This window comes from Neopsephotus bourkii, unplaced genomic scaffold, assembly GCF_033783945.1.
Source record: "Neopsephotus bourkii isolate Nb327-2 ecotype Australia unplaced genomic scaffold, CSIRO-AGI_Nbou_v1 NB_567, whole genome shotgun sequence".
Classification (NCBI taxonomy): domain Eukaryota; kingdom Metazoa; phylum Chordata; class Aves; order Psittaciformes; family Psittacidae; genus Neopsephotus; species Neopsephotus bourkii.
This window is the reverse complement of record NW_026901068.1, coordinates 1,592,806-1,610,268: the sequence shown is the minus strand read 5'-3', so window position 1 is coordinate 1,610,268 and position 17,463 is coordinate 1,592,806. Positions and strand designations below refer to the sequence as shown.

The 17,463-nt window shown below is 45.7% G+C and overlaps 2 protein-coding genes and 1 long non-coding RNA gene across 19 annotated transcripts in view; 1 reads left to right on the top strand and 2 right to left on the bottom strand.

The window, feature by feature from the left end:
* Nucleotides 1-17,463, bottom strand: part of LOC133211129 (uncharacterized) — a 46,901-nt gene that overhangs the window by 18,732 nt on the left and 10,706 nt on the right. For 8 of the 16 annotated variants that reach the window (XM_061351278.1, XM_061351276.1, XM_061351274.1 and 5 more), the window contains exon 1: nt 3,482-3,852. The exons of 2 other annotated variants lie outside the window; for them this stretch is intronic. In XM_061351278.1, coding sequence (XP_061207262.1) covers nt 3,482-3,718 — 237 coding nt within the window. In that variant the 5' untranslated portion in view covers nt 3,719-3,852. Of the gene's footprint in view, nt 1-3,481; nt 3,853-17,463 lie in introns of those variants that run through there. 6 more of the 16 variants (XR_009725125.1, XR_009725124.1, XR_009725122.1 and 3 more) reach the window with 2 other exon arrangements.
* SOCS2 (suppressor of cytokine signaling 2) lies at nt 3,859-14,879 on the top strand. 2 transcript variants are annotated; one of them, XR_009725128.1, is made up of 4 exons: nt 4,881-5,019; nt 5,524-5,810; nt 6,793-9,449; nt 12,691-14,879. XR_009725128.1 is itself a non-coding variant. In XM_061351291.1 (3 exons), the coding sequence occupies exons 2-3, from the start codon at nt 5,666-5,668 to the stop codon at nt 7,239-7,241; spliced, it is 594 nt and encodes a 197-aa protein (XP_061207275.1). In that variant the 5' UTR covers nt 3,859-3,996; nt 5,524-5,665; the 3' UTR covers nt 7,242-8,156. The 2 variants fall into 2 exon arrangements, 1 of the variants encoding a protein (XP_061207275.1); XM_061351291.1 differs by lacking the exons at nt 4,881-5,019; nt 12,691-14,879 and adding an exon at nt 3,859-3,996 and having other exon boundaries at nt 6,793-8,156.
* On the bottom strand, nt 14,724-16,912 carry LOC133211134 (uncharacterized). Its single transcript, XR_009725129.1, has 2 exons — nt 16,749-16,912; nt 14,724-15,310 (listed from the first exon to the last, which is right to left on the bottom strand). It is a non-coding gene; the product is annotated as an uncharacterized LOC133211134 (long non-coding RNA).

The window sequence follows — 17,463 nt, the reverse complement described above, 5'->3', positions numbered from 1 at the left end:
CCCCCATCCCCCCGCCCCAGATTGCGTCATTTACATAAATAAATCAGCATGCTAGTTCTCCAGTGAATTTGGCATACTTTTCAGGAACAAAGTGAAAATCATTTCTAGCAATAGGCACTCCACACTACTGTAAAAATGTTGCCTCCTCCATTGGTCATGAAAGGGGTTTTTACCTAAAGGAAAAATAAATAAATCTACTCGTCCCTCCCCTTCTCTTTTTGAGCACACATGTTTGAAAACAAGTCAGAAATATAATCTATTTTGCTTGTGATTTTCAAGAACTCTTACTGTTTATGTTTTCACTACTAGCACATGTATCAATTAAAATATCTACTAGAGGGAAAATACCCTGCCCAAACCAAAGCATTCGTGCATAGTAGAAAGTATCTGGAAAAGAAATCACAGATTCCTTAAGCTTGTGCCTTTCATGTCCAGTTGAATGATACACCTCTAGAACTAGCTCAGAAGCATTCATAACCATATACATACAGGCAATATTTGTCCTAGAACTAATACCCCAAAATACAGACTAAAAATAAAGCACTTGCTTTGAACTGTACTTAAGAATTTTAAATCCCCATTTGTACAAACTAGTTTTCTTTTCATATCAGTGGCTCTGTTTAGAATTACTGTTTGTTAGTTGTCAATTAGAAGCCTTCTTTTATTTACTTGATGGAAAGCTAAGTTTTCAGTCTGCTGCTTCTTTCTCCATTTCACACCTCCCTCCTACTCAATTCTAATTTTTTACAGAGTTAAACACTTAAGGCAGACCAAGCATGTATTAAACATCCTAATGCCAAAAAAGCTAAAAAATAGTTTAAAGTACTTTCATGCACCACATGTGGCCCATAATCCCCAAAGTAATTTAATTTAATCACCTTTTCTTACCCTTAAAAATTATTTATTTTTTTCTCCTCTGTGACTGTCAAAGACTCACACAGACAGAGAGAACCAGCTAACACTGTTGAAAGCAACAGTGAAATACTTACTCCACCGAGCCTATGGCACTTGGGGAAGTCTCATACCAGAGAATAAAGGTAACTGTGAACCTAAGTATTCTACTCTTACGAGGTGCCAAAAGTGTCATTTAAAGATCGATTTTTAAGTTTGAATTTCATTGCTCTTGTAAATTTATCAGATCTTTAGTACTATTTTAAAAATGCATTAACTTCTCAGGAAAAAAACAAAATAAATTAACAGAACTCTGTACAGGAAAGATCCTGCTGATATTATGCCTATTTAGTTTTTATGCTACCTTTTTCATAGCAATATTTGAAGTTTTAAGTAACAAATATTTATGTCATTCCTCTGTTCTTGTTATTGATTCACCACATAAATCACAGTCTTCCTCTCTGCCTTCACAGTAGCCAGCTGTGGTTTTAGAAACAAATTATTATGACTTCAAGTGACGAATAAACAACAGAAGCAAAGGAAGTCTTGAGATACTATCCACATAAAAATGCCATTAATAACATAGAAAAAGAGAACTACAGCAAAGCTGTAAAAGGCAGCTTTGCGTCCGGACAAATGTGCATCCCATTTCTCTAAGATGAATTAGTGAACTTTGAAGGAATAGCTCTAATTTGAACACTGTTATATCAAAATAACTTTTTTTTTTTGAGCAAAAGCTCTATGCCTGTATATATGTATCTGGAATTATTTTAGTAATAAAAATCGATTTATATTCCTTTTTTGTTGTTGTTGCTGCTGTTTTTTCTGAACACAGTGAAGCCAGTGCAATTCTGAAAATACTAAATTAGATTTTATAAAAGGTCTCACATCGTCAGTAGCAGAACTGTAAACTAAATTTCAAAGGACACAGACATATTTTCTCCTCTCTTCAAATCTATCCAGTGAAAAGTTAGTGGGGATTTCAGAAGGCTGATCTGAGGCTATCTGAATTACACAGACGAAAACAGGAACAAGAATGACCTTCAAGACCTAAATTGTTTTAAACCATTTCTGAGAATGCTTAAGTAAGAAAACCCATTATTCAGACCTCATCTGAAATCTGCTGTGCTGTCAGTGATTAAAACTACTTTTTTTTTCATAAACTAAATTAATTAAATTCAAAAGCACCTTAGCATTACAAACTGATTAAACCATATTGACCAATTCACTTAACAAAGTTATTTTTTTCCCTCAGATGAATCTGCTTAATTACTTACTACAGTTTTTATTTCTTTTAAGAGAACTATTAACTCTCAATACTCTTCCCTCACCCCCTGATGTTTATAAATTCTAAGTAATAGCTATTACAAAAGCCTTCAGAAACTGTCCTCCATGGTCCCCCGTTTTGTTTATTTTTTATATTTTTCAAAGAAACACTGAATTTCAGGAGTTTCTGGGGAGTGCGGCCAAGACAGGAGTGTCCCTGTGGGAGCTTTCCCTGTGCAGGGAGCTGACGTGCCGCTGCTGCCCTGCTCCCTCAGCTACACCGTCCAGTCTAATACATATTCATTTATCCCTTAGATAACAAAGGCTTCCCACTCACACACACATACACCGATTTTTAAAGAGATTATTTGTTGTGCTATTTTATAGTAATTTTTCCCTAGAGACCTTTAAAAAGACAGACCTTATTCCTCCTCCCGTCAAACCCGAAAAATACTCCCTTCTCCCAAACATCTCCGTTGCAGGGCGCCCTGACCTGCAGCCAGGATGGGACAAATAAGGCTACTTTGATTTTGTTTCCCTGTTTTCTTTCCTATTTATATATGGGGGGGGGGGTAGTGTTGAGGTCTTTCTAAGTCGGCGCAAGCAGCGGCGGGAGGCGGCTGGTTAACGAACAGCACCCATGGTGCAATCAATCATCTTTACGCCAATAAAAAAAACCCAAACACCTACCAGCTTCGGGTTTATTTAATAATAAATATGTAAATAAATTGAAAAAAACGCGGTGTGGGGGGGTGGGAAGGAGGGAAAAAGGGGGGGGGGGGAAGGAAGGAGCGGCGCGCGCATCGTCGGGTAATGGCTGTTTGTAGCAACGAGGTATTTAGCGCCGGAGGGTGAAGGGGGGTGGAGACCAGGGTGGGGTGTCCCAGGAGCTTCGGCCGCCGCAAGCCCCTGGCACGGAGCTCTTGGCACCGGCCCTCTCTCCCCTCCTCTGCCTCGCTCCTTGCCCCAAGGGCGGGCCCCGCCACCGCTGCCGAGCTCAGGTGCCCGCGGCTGCTGGCGCAGGGCAAGGCAGGGTCCCGTCCCCCGTCGTCCACCCCCCCCCCCCCCTTCGCCTTCAACCCCGCCATCACTGAGGAGGAGAAGGAAGAAGGGGGGGGGAGAAATACAGGACCCGCGTTCCCGCGCTCGCATGGTTACCTCACGAGGTGCCGCGCGGCCCGCTCCCGGGCGGCCGTTCGGGAGCCCGCCGGCGGGGCCGTGTCTCGCGGGGCGGCGTGCGCCGCCCCGCGTGACACGGCCCCGCCGGCTGGCTCCCTCAGCGGCCTCCCGCTCGCCGGTACCTCAGCGGCCCTCAGCCACTGACCTGGTTCGCCGCGCGTCTGCCGCCCCTCTGTTGGGCGGAGGGGTTGGGCCCGCGGGGACCGGGAGGTGAGGGGAGAAGGTTTGAGGCGACCGCTTGCCCCGGCGTGACAAGGGGCGGCGGCTCTCGGTGCGTCGGCCCCCGGCTGGCCGCGAGTCGCGGTGGAGGCGCCGGAGCGGGTCCTGTCACATGATGCGGTTCCTGGAAAGTTCCTGGAAAGCAGCCTTTGTATGTAGCCATCCCGGGAGGGGGGAGCGGCGGGGGCAGGATGCCCTCGCCTCGCAATCAAAGGAGAACAGACCGCCCGCGCCGGGGAGAGAGGGGGGGAGCGGAGGGTGTTGTTTCCCCAGGAGCACCATCCTCCTCCTCCAGCAGGCTGTCTGCCCCAGCACAGCCTCGACGCTTCTCCTCGGCGGCGGGTGCTGTGCTCCCCGCTGCCGCCGGCAGCGACAACAACCTGAGCACCCCACCTCCAGGCGGAGACAGCGGCGGCCCCAACCCCGTCCGGCCGAGCCTGGGTGAGTCCCGCTGTCCTTCTCCCGCCCTGCGCGCCGTGCCCTGCCGCTCCTCGAGAGCAGGGAGCCTGCCGCCCCGCTCCCGGGCAGGCGGGATGCAGGCTCCACCGAAGCCGGAGGCAAGCTGCTCCGGCGCTCCTCATCCCTGCCGGGAGACACCCCGCCGCAGCTAACCACCGCGGTCTCTCAAACCCTCCGTCCCCGCCGAGCACCGGCGGGCTGCGGCACTTGCCGACTAGGCGCTCCCGCTCTTCCCCTTCGCAAGGGGTCGCACCCGGGCACCCGCGGCAAGACTGCTCCCACCTGCGCTCGGGATTTGCGGCCGGCAGCCCCGCGCCCGCAGCAGCCCCAGCGGCTGGCGCACCTGCGCCCGGACCCCGAGCTGGTGGCGGGAGGGTCGGGGATGGGCTTTACGGGGGTTGCCGTGCTTGTGCCTGCCTGTATTGCGATAGAAACCCGGCAGAGCGACCCATCAGCTGCCGCTGAAGTTTCATTTGGAAGTTACCATGCTCCGCCGCGGAAACTTGTGACGGGAGGAGCCACCTTGGCATAGCCCTTCACCTGGCGGCGGCTGCTGCACACCGCGGGGCAGAGGTTCTGCCCGGCCTGCAGGCACCGCTGGCAGCTCAGCCTTTCCCGAGAGCTCCCTCTCGCCTGCGGCGAAGCCGGCGGGGCTCCCCTCGCTGCGGCTGCCAGGCTCCATGTCGCTCCCGGTGTGACGGTGGGAGAGCCAGAGGCTCTTTTCGCCCTCCCTCCCCCCCGCTCGCTTCAGCTCAGCGGAAAGATAAATGTTTTTTTGTAATACCGGCAGCGTTTAATGGAACGGAAAAAGCATGTTTCCTGCCCCGAGCTATATATATATATATATCACGTCCTCCACCGCGCTGCCCCTTCCCGTACCCGAGCGGCCAGCGATCCCCGGCGCTGCCCGCGTACCATCCTCCAGCCCCCCGGGCGCCCCGCTGTCCGGGAGGGACTCACTCCCGCCCCGGCAATGCGGACAGCACCTTGCTGCCGTTCCTAGAGGTACGGTTTCTCGTGTGACCTTAGTGAAAGGCGGACCGATCTGTTCCTGCGCGTCGCAGCGGGCAAGCCGAACAGCGCCGGGTCTGGGACCTGTCCCGCTCCCCGTTACTCCTCCCCCCACACCAATCCTGCTCGTACCTTTACGTGCCCAGCGTAAAGTCCCACGACTTCCTACCTCTCCAAACGCCCCCCCCTCTCCAGCGCTGCCGCCCAGCTTCGCCTACCCCTGCCGAGGGAGCGGCGCATCAGCGGATTTGCCCTTGCTATAGAGGGAGACCACCTTCGCGGTCCGCCGGCTCGTCCCCGGCGGAGGGGAGTCGGGGACAGGCTGGGCGTCGGGGGGAGGAGATGTCCCTCCCCCCCTCCGCCGGGAGGTGATCTCTCGCCTCGGGTCCCTCCTCTGGATGCTGGGAAGTTCCGAAGAGGGAGCGCTAGAAACGCACAGGGTGCTTCGGGAGCGCCTCTCGCGGGGCTCGCCGCTAACCACGCTTTCTCCCCTCCCAGGCGGCTCCCGGGCCGGGGGTCGGGGCCATGAACCCGTCGCGGCGTTGAGCACCGCGGCGGCGGCGGCGAAGCGGAGCCTTTTCCGTGCAGGCAGCCCCCGACCTGCGTGCGACCGGGGCCGCGCCCGCCGCCGCCGCCCCCCATGACCCTGCGCTCCGCCGAGTCCCTGGAGAGCACGGAGGGCTCCCGGGCGCGTTGGGGACAGCCCGGGACGGCGGCGCCTGTTGCCGAGGAGTTCTGTGAGGCGGCGCAGCTGGCCGCCGCTATGGAGGAGCTGCGGCGGGCAGGTAAGCCCGGTCTGCCGGCTTCGGGGGGAGAGGGCGCCCGGGGGAAGCGGCACTCGCCGGGGTGCCCGACTCGCTGCCGCCCGCCGCGCCACCGACCCAGGGGAGGCGGAGCGGGGCGGCGGGTTGCCCCGCCGGGCCGAAAGGGGAAGCGGACTGTGGGGCGACGCTTGCCAGCACAGCCCAGAGCTGCGGGGTCGCGGCACCGCGGCGGCGAGGGGAGGCGGCGGCTCCGACCTTCCGCGGGCTGCGGCGGCCGAAGCGAAAGCGCCGGCAGCGCCGCGCCCCGGCGGCAGCCCGGGATCGCCTCCCGGGCTAGGGCCGGGCGCTGCTGCCGGCCGGGGCGGCCGCAGTGTGCCGGGCGGGCGGCGGCGCCGCCGCATCCCCTCGCCGCCGCGTACCTGCGCTCTGCTCGCCGGCCTGGCGGCGGCTCGCCCGGCCCTACACGACGCGGGACTTGGCCGCGGGCGGATGAAGTGGCTTTCTGGTCTTCATCGCCTCTCCTGCGCCCTGCTAGGACCGCAGCTGCACCGCCGAAGTTGTTTCCTCAGCTCTCTGCTTCCGACTGCTAGACAAAGCACATTTCAACAACAGACTACCTAGAGTTTCCAAAGCTGGCTTTCTGCGGGCTGCCAGCGTGTGCAGTGCGGACGCCGCGCTCGCCGCGGGACGCGTCTCTGCTACCTTACCGGCAGCCCGTGGTGGTCGGCACCTTCGGTGTTAGCCTCTCAGGACGCTCTAGGAAAGTTTGTGCGCGTGTATGCATAGATAGGAAAATGAACAGTGATCTGGAAGGCTCTGTCAAACCGAGACGCACTGTGAAGCAAATGAATTTAAATAGCAAATAAAAATGTAGAATGCCTGCAGGACTTTCAAACAACAAAGGAAATGGGTTATTACACGTATATCAGCCGAAGAGTGGCTTTTTAAACAAACCAACACTAATAAACAAAACCAAACCCTTCTATCTCTTCTCTTTTGACAGGATGGTACTGGGGCAACATGACTGTTGCCGAAGCTAAAGAGAGATTACAGGATGCTCCCGAAGGGACCTTCTTGGTTAGGGATAGTTCACATTCAGAGTATCTGTTGACTATTTCGGTAAAAACATCAGCGGGACCGACCAATCTACGTATAGAATATCAAGATGGCAAGTTTAGACTGGACTCTATCACATGTGTCAGATCTAGACTTAAGCAATTCGACAGCGTTGTGCATTTGATTGAGTACTATGTTCTTATGTGCAAGAACAGAACAGAGACACCTTCAAATGGAACAGTTCATCTTTACTTGAACAAACCTCTCTATACGTCCACTCCATCTCTGCAACACCGCTGCAGAATAACTATAAACAAATGCACAAATCAGATCTGGGAGCTGCCATTACCAACAAGACTAAAAGAGTACTTGAAAGAGTACCAGTACCAGGTATAAATATATTTTCTAAATGCCTGTAATGTAGAGTAACTTTTAAATGCAATTCTTAAAATCAGCCAAAGAACTGAGTAACCAGTTGAACAAATCGTCATGGAATTCACTATCAAAACAGTGGCAGTTCTGGGGGAAAGGTTTTAATTTCAGATGCCACAAAGGGAGACTTTATGTAGAATAATCTCAGCTTGCATCCTCGGGGGTTCAACAAGGTGGCATGCTATTCTTGCAAGGAGAGAGAAGCCAGGAATCTGTCCAGATCATGTTGCTTTGTCAATGGCATAAAATACTGCGCTAATTATCAAATGCTAACCGAAGTAGTGGGGCTGGGAGAAACTGCAGAAGTGGTCAAAGACGTATGAGAGTGCATAAGTATCTCAGTTGTCTGATTCCATGATTAATTTGGTGCTGGTGTTCATATAATCCTGAAAGCTTAACTGGATCATGCAGTGGTAATCTTGCCAAAGTTACGCAATTAATCAAATCCACTAAAAAAATTGATCTTGTATTCAGTCTTTATTGAACTATAATTCTTGTGCTTTTCTGCAAGCAAAGGAACACTGCAAGTAAGAAGTTCAAAACACAGTTTTTCAAAGTTCTCTAAAAGCTGACCTTAAGGAGAAGTGCCACATCTTTCATAGGAACCCAGTATGTTGTGGATTATACCAGATTGGTACCCCAGAGTTTTCAACATGGTTAACATCTTCCCAGTGGTGATATATCCATGTTATTACTAGTAAGCCTGTTTTGCTGGAGGCTTTAGGACTGTATGCTGCAGACTTGAAGTTACTCAGTTCCAATGTCAAAACATGGATATCAGCAGTTACAGCTGTCTTCTACAGTGTAGAATGTTTTCTTCAGCTTGTTTCCCAAAATGTGGGGAAGTATGTTTGGGGTTTTTTAGGGGGTTGGGGCTTTTTTTTCTTTTTTTTTTTTTTCTAATTCACCCTTGTAGTTATCAGACTATTACTCAATAAAGTAAAACAAAGTGAAACAAATTACACAACAATCTCCCAATCTTTTTATGTATGGATTTGCTACTGTTTTTCAGGAAACTGATCTTAGGAACCTGTATAATTTCCCAGGTAATAGATAAATGCACATGTATCGGTGAGGAAGCATATCCCTGGTTTGCCTTTATGGTGCTGCTCAAAGGAATAGCTGTATTAGGTTGAGGTTAGTGGTTTAGAGGCTGCCTGCTGAATTCCTGTAGTTAGGTATTAGCATAGGACATTGTCTTTTCTGTTACAGCAGTCCTTCAAATCGGAAGAAGGGTCTGAAATCCTGGGTACCTGTTCCTTAGCCTAAATGTAAAGTGTTTCAGAGAAAAAATAACCCAGATGAGAGTAATAGGGGAGAGTAAAGAGAGAAGCAAGGGCATCGTCCTCAGTCAACATTAACTCTTTCTGTAGCTTACGTTTTAATTAAAGCAAATAGACCTGTGTTTGAACAAGGAGGATTGTCAGGACTTGCTGTAATGTAGCCCTGCCCAGGACAAAACAGAAACAATATGAAATAATTGTCTTGTTTTCTTCATGCCTTATCTGTTCTGTAGTACTGTCACTATGCTCTGTCCCTTCTCATAAACTCTGGAGCATCAACCAGCTTATTTTATTGCATCTGAACTCCCACTGTTACACACTTAGCTTTGTCATTAGCATGCTGGCACAAATGAGTAGGACAGTCATTAAGATAAGGAAGACACTGAGAATCTGAGCCAGAAAGGGATGGTTCCTTGGTAGGGCAAATACTTGGTATGTTCTCTCTATGGAAGAGGTGGGTTTTCTTTCCCCATGTCTTCAATTCTCTCTCCCCATTTTTAATGTAAGATTTAGTATAGAAATGGGGCGAGTTTTCTCATGAAAAACAGAACAAAAGCTTTTGTTATGTAAAATTTTTCCCCATGCCCTGCCAAAGTGTAGCAGATTGTTGGAAGTTTTTCACATCACATGACGACCACCCTCTGGTTCCCATCTCAGAGGAGCCCTTGTATTCCAGGTATGCATCATAATCACACAGTTTTTCTGTGCTTGTCGTCTGTCTTGCTAGGATCTGCCACCCTGAAGCTGAGGAGCTTTTCCTATGAGCGCTGCCTGTGAAAGAACTGTATTTCTGGGAATGCTTTCATTCTGATGAGTCTGCTCTCTTACAGTCATTGTCTAGCTCTACCTTGAGATGAGATAGCTGCGGCAGAGAGTAACTTTTGTCACAGTAAGAAATGCTCTAATCTGCTATATTAACTTCCTACTGGGGGCATTTTTAGCCAAGGTGATGCTTAGCTGTGATATGCTTGGGGTCTCAGTGGTGAACACATTATACTAAGGTCCTTTAAAATGAGTTCATTCCGGTCTAGCCCCTGGCCTGCAGGTTTAAAATCATGAACACCAATACTGGAACCGGCAGACTGAGAAGATAAGAGTTTTGGGGTGCAGTGAGCCAGTTGTGTTGTACATGCAGGAAATGATGTTTGGCTCATTGCTGGCAGCCTACTGTAAGCAGTGGCAGGCCAGGTGTTCCCCACAGCAGAGCCAAGCTTTGAGGAATGATGTGGGGCAGATGCAGAGCAGCTCACTGGGTTTTTGTCGGCAGCTCGCCAAAGCACAAGGGCGAATGGCAGGCTGAGGACAAGGAGTGCTAGTAAAGCAAAAGGTGGCAATTCTTGTTAACAATACGAGTAGTTACTGTGATGTGGAATCAAATCACCAAACACTGAGCATACTGACTTATGCTTTGTATTGTTTGTGTTGGTTACTGTGAGGAAAAATAGGGGCTGTAGCCAGGGCGTGCTCGAAGCACTGAACAATATTTTGAACAGACTGGAGGGGGAACTAGTCCTCTTTGTATGAAAGCACAGTTCTTGTCCTTACTAGGATGCCAGCCCTAGGGTTGATGCATTGCACTAGTAAAACTAAACCACGCCATAGCTTGCTGAAAGCTCGGCTTCCTTCTAGCACAGCACAGAGGAATGACTTGTTCTGGTACAAAAAAATCCAAGGATAGCACATGATTAGATTACAGTGGTGCAAAAATCTTGCATGTAGACCTCATGAGTTTCCAGGCACTATCATGTCCAAACATTTTAAAAAGAGTTCCAGTGCTTTCTGGGGTTTGGGGTTTGTTTTTTTCCTTTTTTTTTTTTTTTTTTTTTTCCCAGTTTATGGATATGGCTTGTTTGCAGCAGTAGCTTTTAAATTGCTGCCCCTCTGGATTCCAAAAATTACTTCTAACTGATATATGTCATCTTGAATTGCTAGTACAGAGTGGTCAGTGGAGCCAGTTTCACAGGTTCAGTGCCTGTGTATCAACCCAAAATCATGATAAGGACTCTAATCCTAAGCTTTTTTTTTTCTTTTTTTTTTACCCCATGTATTGGTTTGGTTTTTTTTTTCATTTTAGAGTCTTGAGGTTTCAGATTTTCCAGTTTATTCCTGGAATGTTAGTTGCTGAAAATGAAAGGATAACTGAGAGCCCCACAGTCCTCAAAGGTGATGCTTAAAAAAATAATAAAAACCCAATTGTGAGATGAATGATAAAAATGGAATTGGTGACTGTATTTAATTTAGCACTAAGCCCAGCAGAAGTGTGAACTATGGCTCTGTTTCAGTTGTATGGGCATTTCCCTGCTGCCTTTTCTGTCACCAGAGACAGAAAAGGGTTCAAGTGCAAGATAGGTGGGTAGACTGGGAATGTAACCAAGCAGCTGATCCCAGTGCATCAGAAGCAATTTTGTTTTAATCTCATCTCATTACTATTTTCCTAATTGTATTTTATGTAACCACATTCTAGATCAACAATATATAATTATTAGCAAGAAAGAAAAATTGTTCACTAGAATATGGGGGCAGTGGGGTTTTTATGTTAAAAAAATACAAACATAATTTGTATTATGTACATTCTGAATGTACTCCTCACTGAAAACTGTGGAGCTTTAGAATCTGAGACTCTTTAAGCAAACCGTCTACATACGATAGGAAGGACAGGGCTTTGTAGTTGCATGAAGTCCTGTACTGTGTCTTAGCAAAGTGTTCCTGGAGGTAAACTACCTTGCTGATGATCATAGGAAAACTTTATTTACTTACATGTTCTATCAAGAGCTTCTTCTTGTATTCCTGATAAAATTTGTATGGATTTTTCTTTTGTCTATAGGCTTAATATGTAGCATAGAGTAAATTGAGTGGTGTCAGACCTTGTTCTTCTTAAGCCAAAACACATGATGGAAATAGGAAAAGATACCTTTAGATATGGGTGTCATGTCTAATAGGAATTTAAAAAACAGTAAAATAAAATTTCTGCTGACTTTGCTGTCATTAAAATAAATCTAAGTATCATATTGACTGCTAGAGGAAAGGATGGCTTCAGGGATTCTAGAAGCTGTATTACTGATTCTCAATAAGAAACTTTTCTCTTGAAAGGACATAAAAAAGAGAAACAAACAACAAAAAAATATAGAATCAAAGGAAAATATTAGTATATAAACCCTAAAATTTCCAAATAGAATAACTAGAAATTACTTGGAAGGTCTGAGCTGGTTGGTGCTGTATACACAACGGAAGTGGGGATGACAAGCTACTTTGGTATCTCAGCCCAGCTCCTGAAAACCACTTCTTTATTAGCCTTCACTTCAGCAGGTCTCAGTATTTTGCTAAGCCCTTAGCATGACTGAAAATGCCTGGAAACATTCCACCAGCACATAACTTCAGTCACCACGGTTTGAGAACAACAACATGGTGGTTTGCCACAGCATTGCCAAGAGTGGGTAATTTCTACAAGGGGCTGAAGATCAGTCACAGAAACTGGGAGGCAGAGTTGGTGCTGCCAGGGGCTGTGAAGGCATCACTGCTGACCATTGCTGGTCCTCACCTGCTGTCTTAGACAGACATCATCCTACAAGCTAGGTAAAACACAGCTGCCAGGAAACCAGATGATAAGAAGTTACTCTGGTTGCTGAGGAGGGAATTACATGTCTGGCTTTTGGTGTCTGGGAAGGGACTGAAGGGAAAGGCCAGCACGTCCTGTGAGAGGTGGCACTTCTCACAAGGTGTGTCAAATAACTAACCATCAGGACTAGTACAGCACTGAAAGGTGTATTAGTAGACCTAAGGTAATGCCTTTAGGTCCAGGGGAGTAGCTAGTATCAGCACAGTTTAACCACATCTAAACAAAGTCTGGCTGGATAACTGAATTTCAGGAACTAAAAAATAAGTATCTAGCGAATCAGTCTGCCCTGGTCCAAGGGTTGCCAAGGGGAGGAATGCTCAAAAACTGTTGTTTATTGATTGGGTTATCTACAGGGCTTTGAAGTAGCCATTGCCTCTAAGAAAACTGAGGGAAATGTGAAAACATAGCACCAAAATGATGGTGTTTAGGCTGCCTCATAAATTATGGATTTTATTCAACTTAAATCCCCTTTTTAAAAAGGATTGCACCTGTGTTTTGGTTTGTTTTCTTCCAGAATTTGAGCCATTAATTCTCCAGGAACTGAAATACCGAAATAATACCATCACTTTCTATGGTATAAAGGAGGAATAAAATGGGGGAGCAAAAGCTGTTTATATTAGCGTAATGAACAAGCTGGCATTTAGCAGGAGAAAGTTCAAACAGATAATAGCCTGGGGAAGTTCAGTGGTGAATGCTGCAAAGAACAAAATTTGAAAACAAACTCCAAAAATTCCATGTTCCTGCCTTAATTTTTCTTTCACTGGCAAGCAGGGTTTACGTAAGTAAATCCTTTTGTTTTCAGTCAAATTGTTCCATAACTGATGTTTCATAGCTGAGGACTGCAATTTGGTGCAAAGTCAGTTAACAAATAGTAAATGCAGAGGTATGTAAAATGTGGAAAAAGATTGAAAGCCCCAAATTCTTCTTTTGACTTTATTGAGATTATTTGGATCAGGGTTGATAGCAAGCATTATATAAGAAACAGTTGTAAGACTGATAGTTGAAGGCTGTAAAATCCCTTTTCAAAATGCTTTGTTACAATGTAATTGTACCTCTTTTAGATTGCAGTCCTGTTCTGCTGAGCCTCTTGCCCGCACCCAGTTTGTCTCAGGGGGCACCTCCAAACCTGAGGGATTGCGCTGGACACCTGTATGACATGTCACACATTGGCTTTCTTCTTACCTAGTGTGCAGCTTGACGCAGTCTGGAGGGCAGAGTAAGTTGTGCATCAACTTACCATTTATGGGGTTTTCAGCTGGTTCATTTTCTTTTAGGAAGAGAAATACTACACAAGACTGAGACTGCATAAGCTGCAATTTACTCATCTGTAAAATGGACTTGACATTTTGTAACTTATTAGTGTGGGGTGAAAAGTCACTCATATTTCAATTGACATTGACAGGAAATTTAGCTGCAGTGATGGAGTACCTCTGACCGGCTGCATTGCTAGAAAAAAAGAAGAAAGTTAGGAAAGTGAGATTCTCGTCTGGCTAGCTTGCAGTGGAAGTGGCACCACAGCTCCTGTGCGAGCTGAAGTGCTTCAGCCGCATGCTGTCTGCCTGTGAGAACATAACTGTTTTCTGGCACAATTCATGTGTTCAACTCCCTTGGTGGAGGACACAGTGCCTACTGCAGGCTGCTGAACCAGCCCACTGTAACCATCCATGGGGGCAGGTTTCATTTTGAAAAGGAACAAAATACAGTAAGTGAATTTTTAATTGAAGGTGAGTTCTTTTTTAAAAACAGGATGTATGGACAAAGTATAAGCAGTGGCAAATCTCTTGCTAGGCTACCTGTCTAAACTTTCCATGAGCCATTATCAGCTCCTGAAATGCTTCACCTGAAAGTAAGAACCTTTGAAAATATAAGTACTGTATTTATAACTTGTACATATATACATACACATATATATACCTATGTATATAACTTGTCAAGTTCAAAGCCTGAGAAAGAAAGAGAAGATTACAAAAAGCAACAGTTACTCTCCTAAATAAAACCAACCTTCCAGTCTTTTATCTAAAATGCTAGACAACCATTTCATGTGCTGTCATTTGCAAACAAAATTATTTGGTTTTGTGAAAAGGTTTCAACCTTGAATCTTAAATTCCTTTTACTTACTTGTAAATGTTTGATTTTCAGGCTAATCTGTGAATTTTCTTTGTTTGTTCTCACATTTAAAATGGTTGTTTTACATATAAAAAACCAGTTTCATAAGTCTGCAATAAATATGAAGAGGCTTGCAGTATTTCATCTGTCTCCTCAAAGCCTCTTTAAATTAAACTTCAAGAACAACGACGTTAGTTCATGTATTTAGCGAAAATGGACTAAAAATTCTGAGAAATACCGAGTCACATTTTGTAAATATTAATTGCAGGGGGGTTATTGCAATTCATTGAAGAGATTCTTTTTGCTTTTTCTGGACTGAATACAAAAGTTCCACATTTGATACCTGCTCTTTTTCTTGTAACTATTCTGCATTCAACTTTTGGCTACAGATTATTTGCATCAAAGTAAACATCATTAAGACTTAATTCACTGCAACACTGCTAATAAACACTTGTTTTTATTACTGAAACAAATGTAAATGTATAGACGCTACACAGTCAGTTCACACTCCATGGTTTAAGATGCTTTGAAACTCTTTGTGATGTATTTTACCTCCATGCTGGGCATGCCTTTTAATAAAATCATACTTCTAAAGAACTTCATGACGTGTCACCTCCATTTTATATTCATTGCTCTCTTCAAACCCCACTTAATTTAAAGCCTTTATTATTTATGTGAATAGAAAGTTACAAAGTATCAGAACAACCTAAGAGGCAGCCCAGCGGCCACTCCCCTTCAATGATTCACTTCAGTTCTGCCTGCCACTTTTTCCCAGGAGTGGTAAGGAATCCCTGTTGGAGTTGCAAATGCCACCTGAAGAGTGACAGACACTCCCATCCTGCAGCCCAGCAGCCTCGAACCCTACCGGCACCCAGACTAGCATGCCAAAGCTTGGTTTACAGGTCGGGCAACCTTTCCATACCAAAGCCTTCCTTTCTTGGCATCCACCTGTTTTTCAGAGGCTGGCACAGAAATCTGGGTGTTGGCATTAGGGAGGCCACGCTTGAAAAGGGGTGTGCAGCGGGAACCTGGGTGAGGAGGAAGAGGACAGGGAGGAAGGGATGATCGCTTGAGATAGCTATGGATAGCAATGGCTTGCAAGACCCTCGTCTGGTCTTCAGGCCACCACTTGGGCCAGCCTGACTTGTATTTTAAAGTGTTTTTGAGATGCATCACATTCAGAAATGTTTTCTGTGCTTCTTTTTCTAAAAATGACAGCAACCATATAATACATTTTTTTTTCCATCTTCATTTCAGAGGTTTTGTGAGAGATTTAACCAATTAGATGTGTTTTTAATAAACAAATCTAGAGGCTCATATTTCTTTTCTTTTGTCCTTAAAGTTGGAATGCTATCCTACAGACAATTGAAAACAGCATAGTCCTAATAGATTAAATCTGCTTGCACTAGTTTTAAAAACACATTTTGGCTCTTGTTATCAGCAGAAACAAATTAGTCTGTAGAAAACAAAGAAAATACGTACATGCTAGGATACAGTTTGACTCTAATTAGCACTGAAAATCCTCTCAAAAGTTTTGGGGTTTTGGTTGGGTTTTATTTTAATCTCATTATATTGTACAGAGTTTCTAAAAAGATTTTGGACTTTTAAGTGAGCTTTATAACTGTATTTTACATTTTTAAATCTGGTGTTCTGACCTGGAATAACCCACATGTAAAGACAAGAGCTTTGTCAGAAGAGATGCTGCTTCACTTGGTTCCCACAGATCTGGACTTGCTACCCTGAATTCAGTGGTCCTCAAAAGTGTGGCCTGGAGACCACTGGTGCTTCCTCAGTCCACAGAACCAGAAAGAGCAAGATTTTAAGTCTAAAAAAGTCTGATGATACCGGTGTGTGGGACTGACTGTGGGGAGCTGAGCTGAACCCAAACTGGCTCAATTATACATGTCTGTCCCTAAACCTAGAATAGGACTGAACCATCCTCCTGAAGTTTTCTTGAACTCAGACCAGAACTGAACTGGAAGAACTTTAGCTAGGGCTGAACCTGAACAGAACCACAAGAAAAGGTTTAAGGGCTTCTCTCCCTCTCCTTGGACTTCAAGTATTACCTGTGTGCATCCTTATTCTGTAAGTGCAGAGTACCATCAGCACCTGGGATGTTCAGCTTAACATGAATCCAAAGCATCAGTAGAGCATTTACAGTTTCCACTAGGGAATTTGCAGCACTAGGTATAAACCAGTGGAAGGAAAAGGAAACACATTTTCCCTTTAATCAGACTTGGACCTCTGCTGTCACCCACTCTCTGCCTTACCAGGCTTATCAGTTCCCTTACACCGCTTTCCTTCTTTTATTTAGACTGTAAGCAAAGACGTGACTAAACAGAGGCTGCAATACTGCTGCCATTTACCCCAGTGAGAACCGGAGCTGCTCTGTCCATATCCATACATTTTGCTAACTTTCCAAGATATTCTTGGACAGTATAAAATAAATAAACCTAGTTGCCTCACCTGGCAAAAAATGTGATGTAACTGCTTGTCTTCATTTTCTATTTAAAATGTAGGCACATCATCTGCAATTAAATGCAGCTGTCGGGATTACAATGATGTGATATTTTTAAGTCTCCAAGTCTAGCCATTCCAATCCCAGATATAATACAGTTGCTTAGATTGTGACTGAAAAAGAAAAAAAAAGCTGTCAATCATCAACAGAGGAAGCACAGAAAGGAAACTCCCCACAGCTGTGCAGCGCTGTGCTGAGGAATGATCATATAAGAAGGTCTCTGGTGCTCTCTGCTCCCTGGTGCCTGTTTGCATTGTTTACAAATGTACTTTCTCACAACTGGTACTACAAAACTATCTGCGACATGACAGTGTAAAACCGCCTCAGCTGTGCTTTGGCTGCTGCAACAGCAGCATACTTCATGTCTTAGAGTAACCGATCATGAGTTACTTGTGTGGTTTCCAGTGCCGTCAAGGTCATAGTAAATATGCTAATGCATCGACCTGAAACAACCCATAGGAGTATTTAATTTTATGTCTGTGTTCCTAGAAGGCTAACATGTGTGCTTGAGGAAAAAAACCAACATTTGCCTTGGTTTAACAGATGTATTTATCAATTATTCAAAAGCAATTTAAACCCCCTTCTATCAAATTTATTGCCTGGAAATAATCCTAGATAAAGCATTATGTTGATTAAATAAAAATATTGCTTTAAAATTGACAA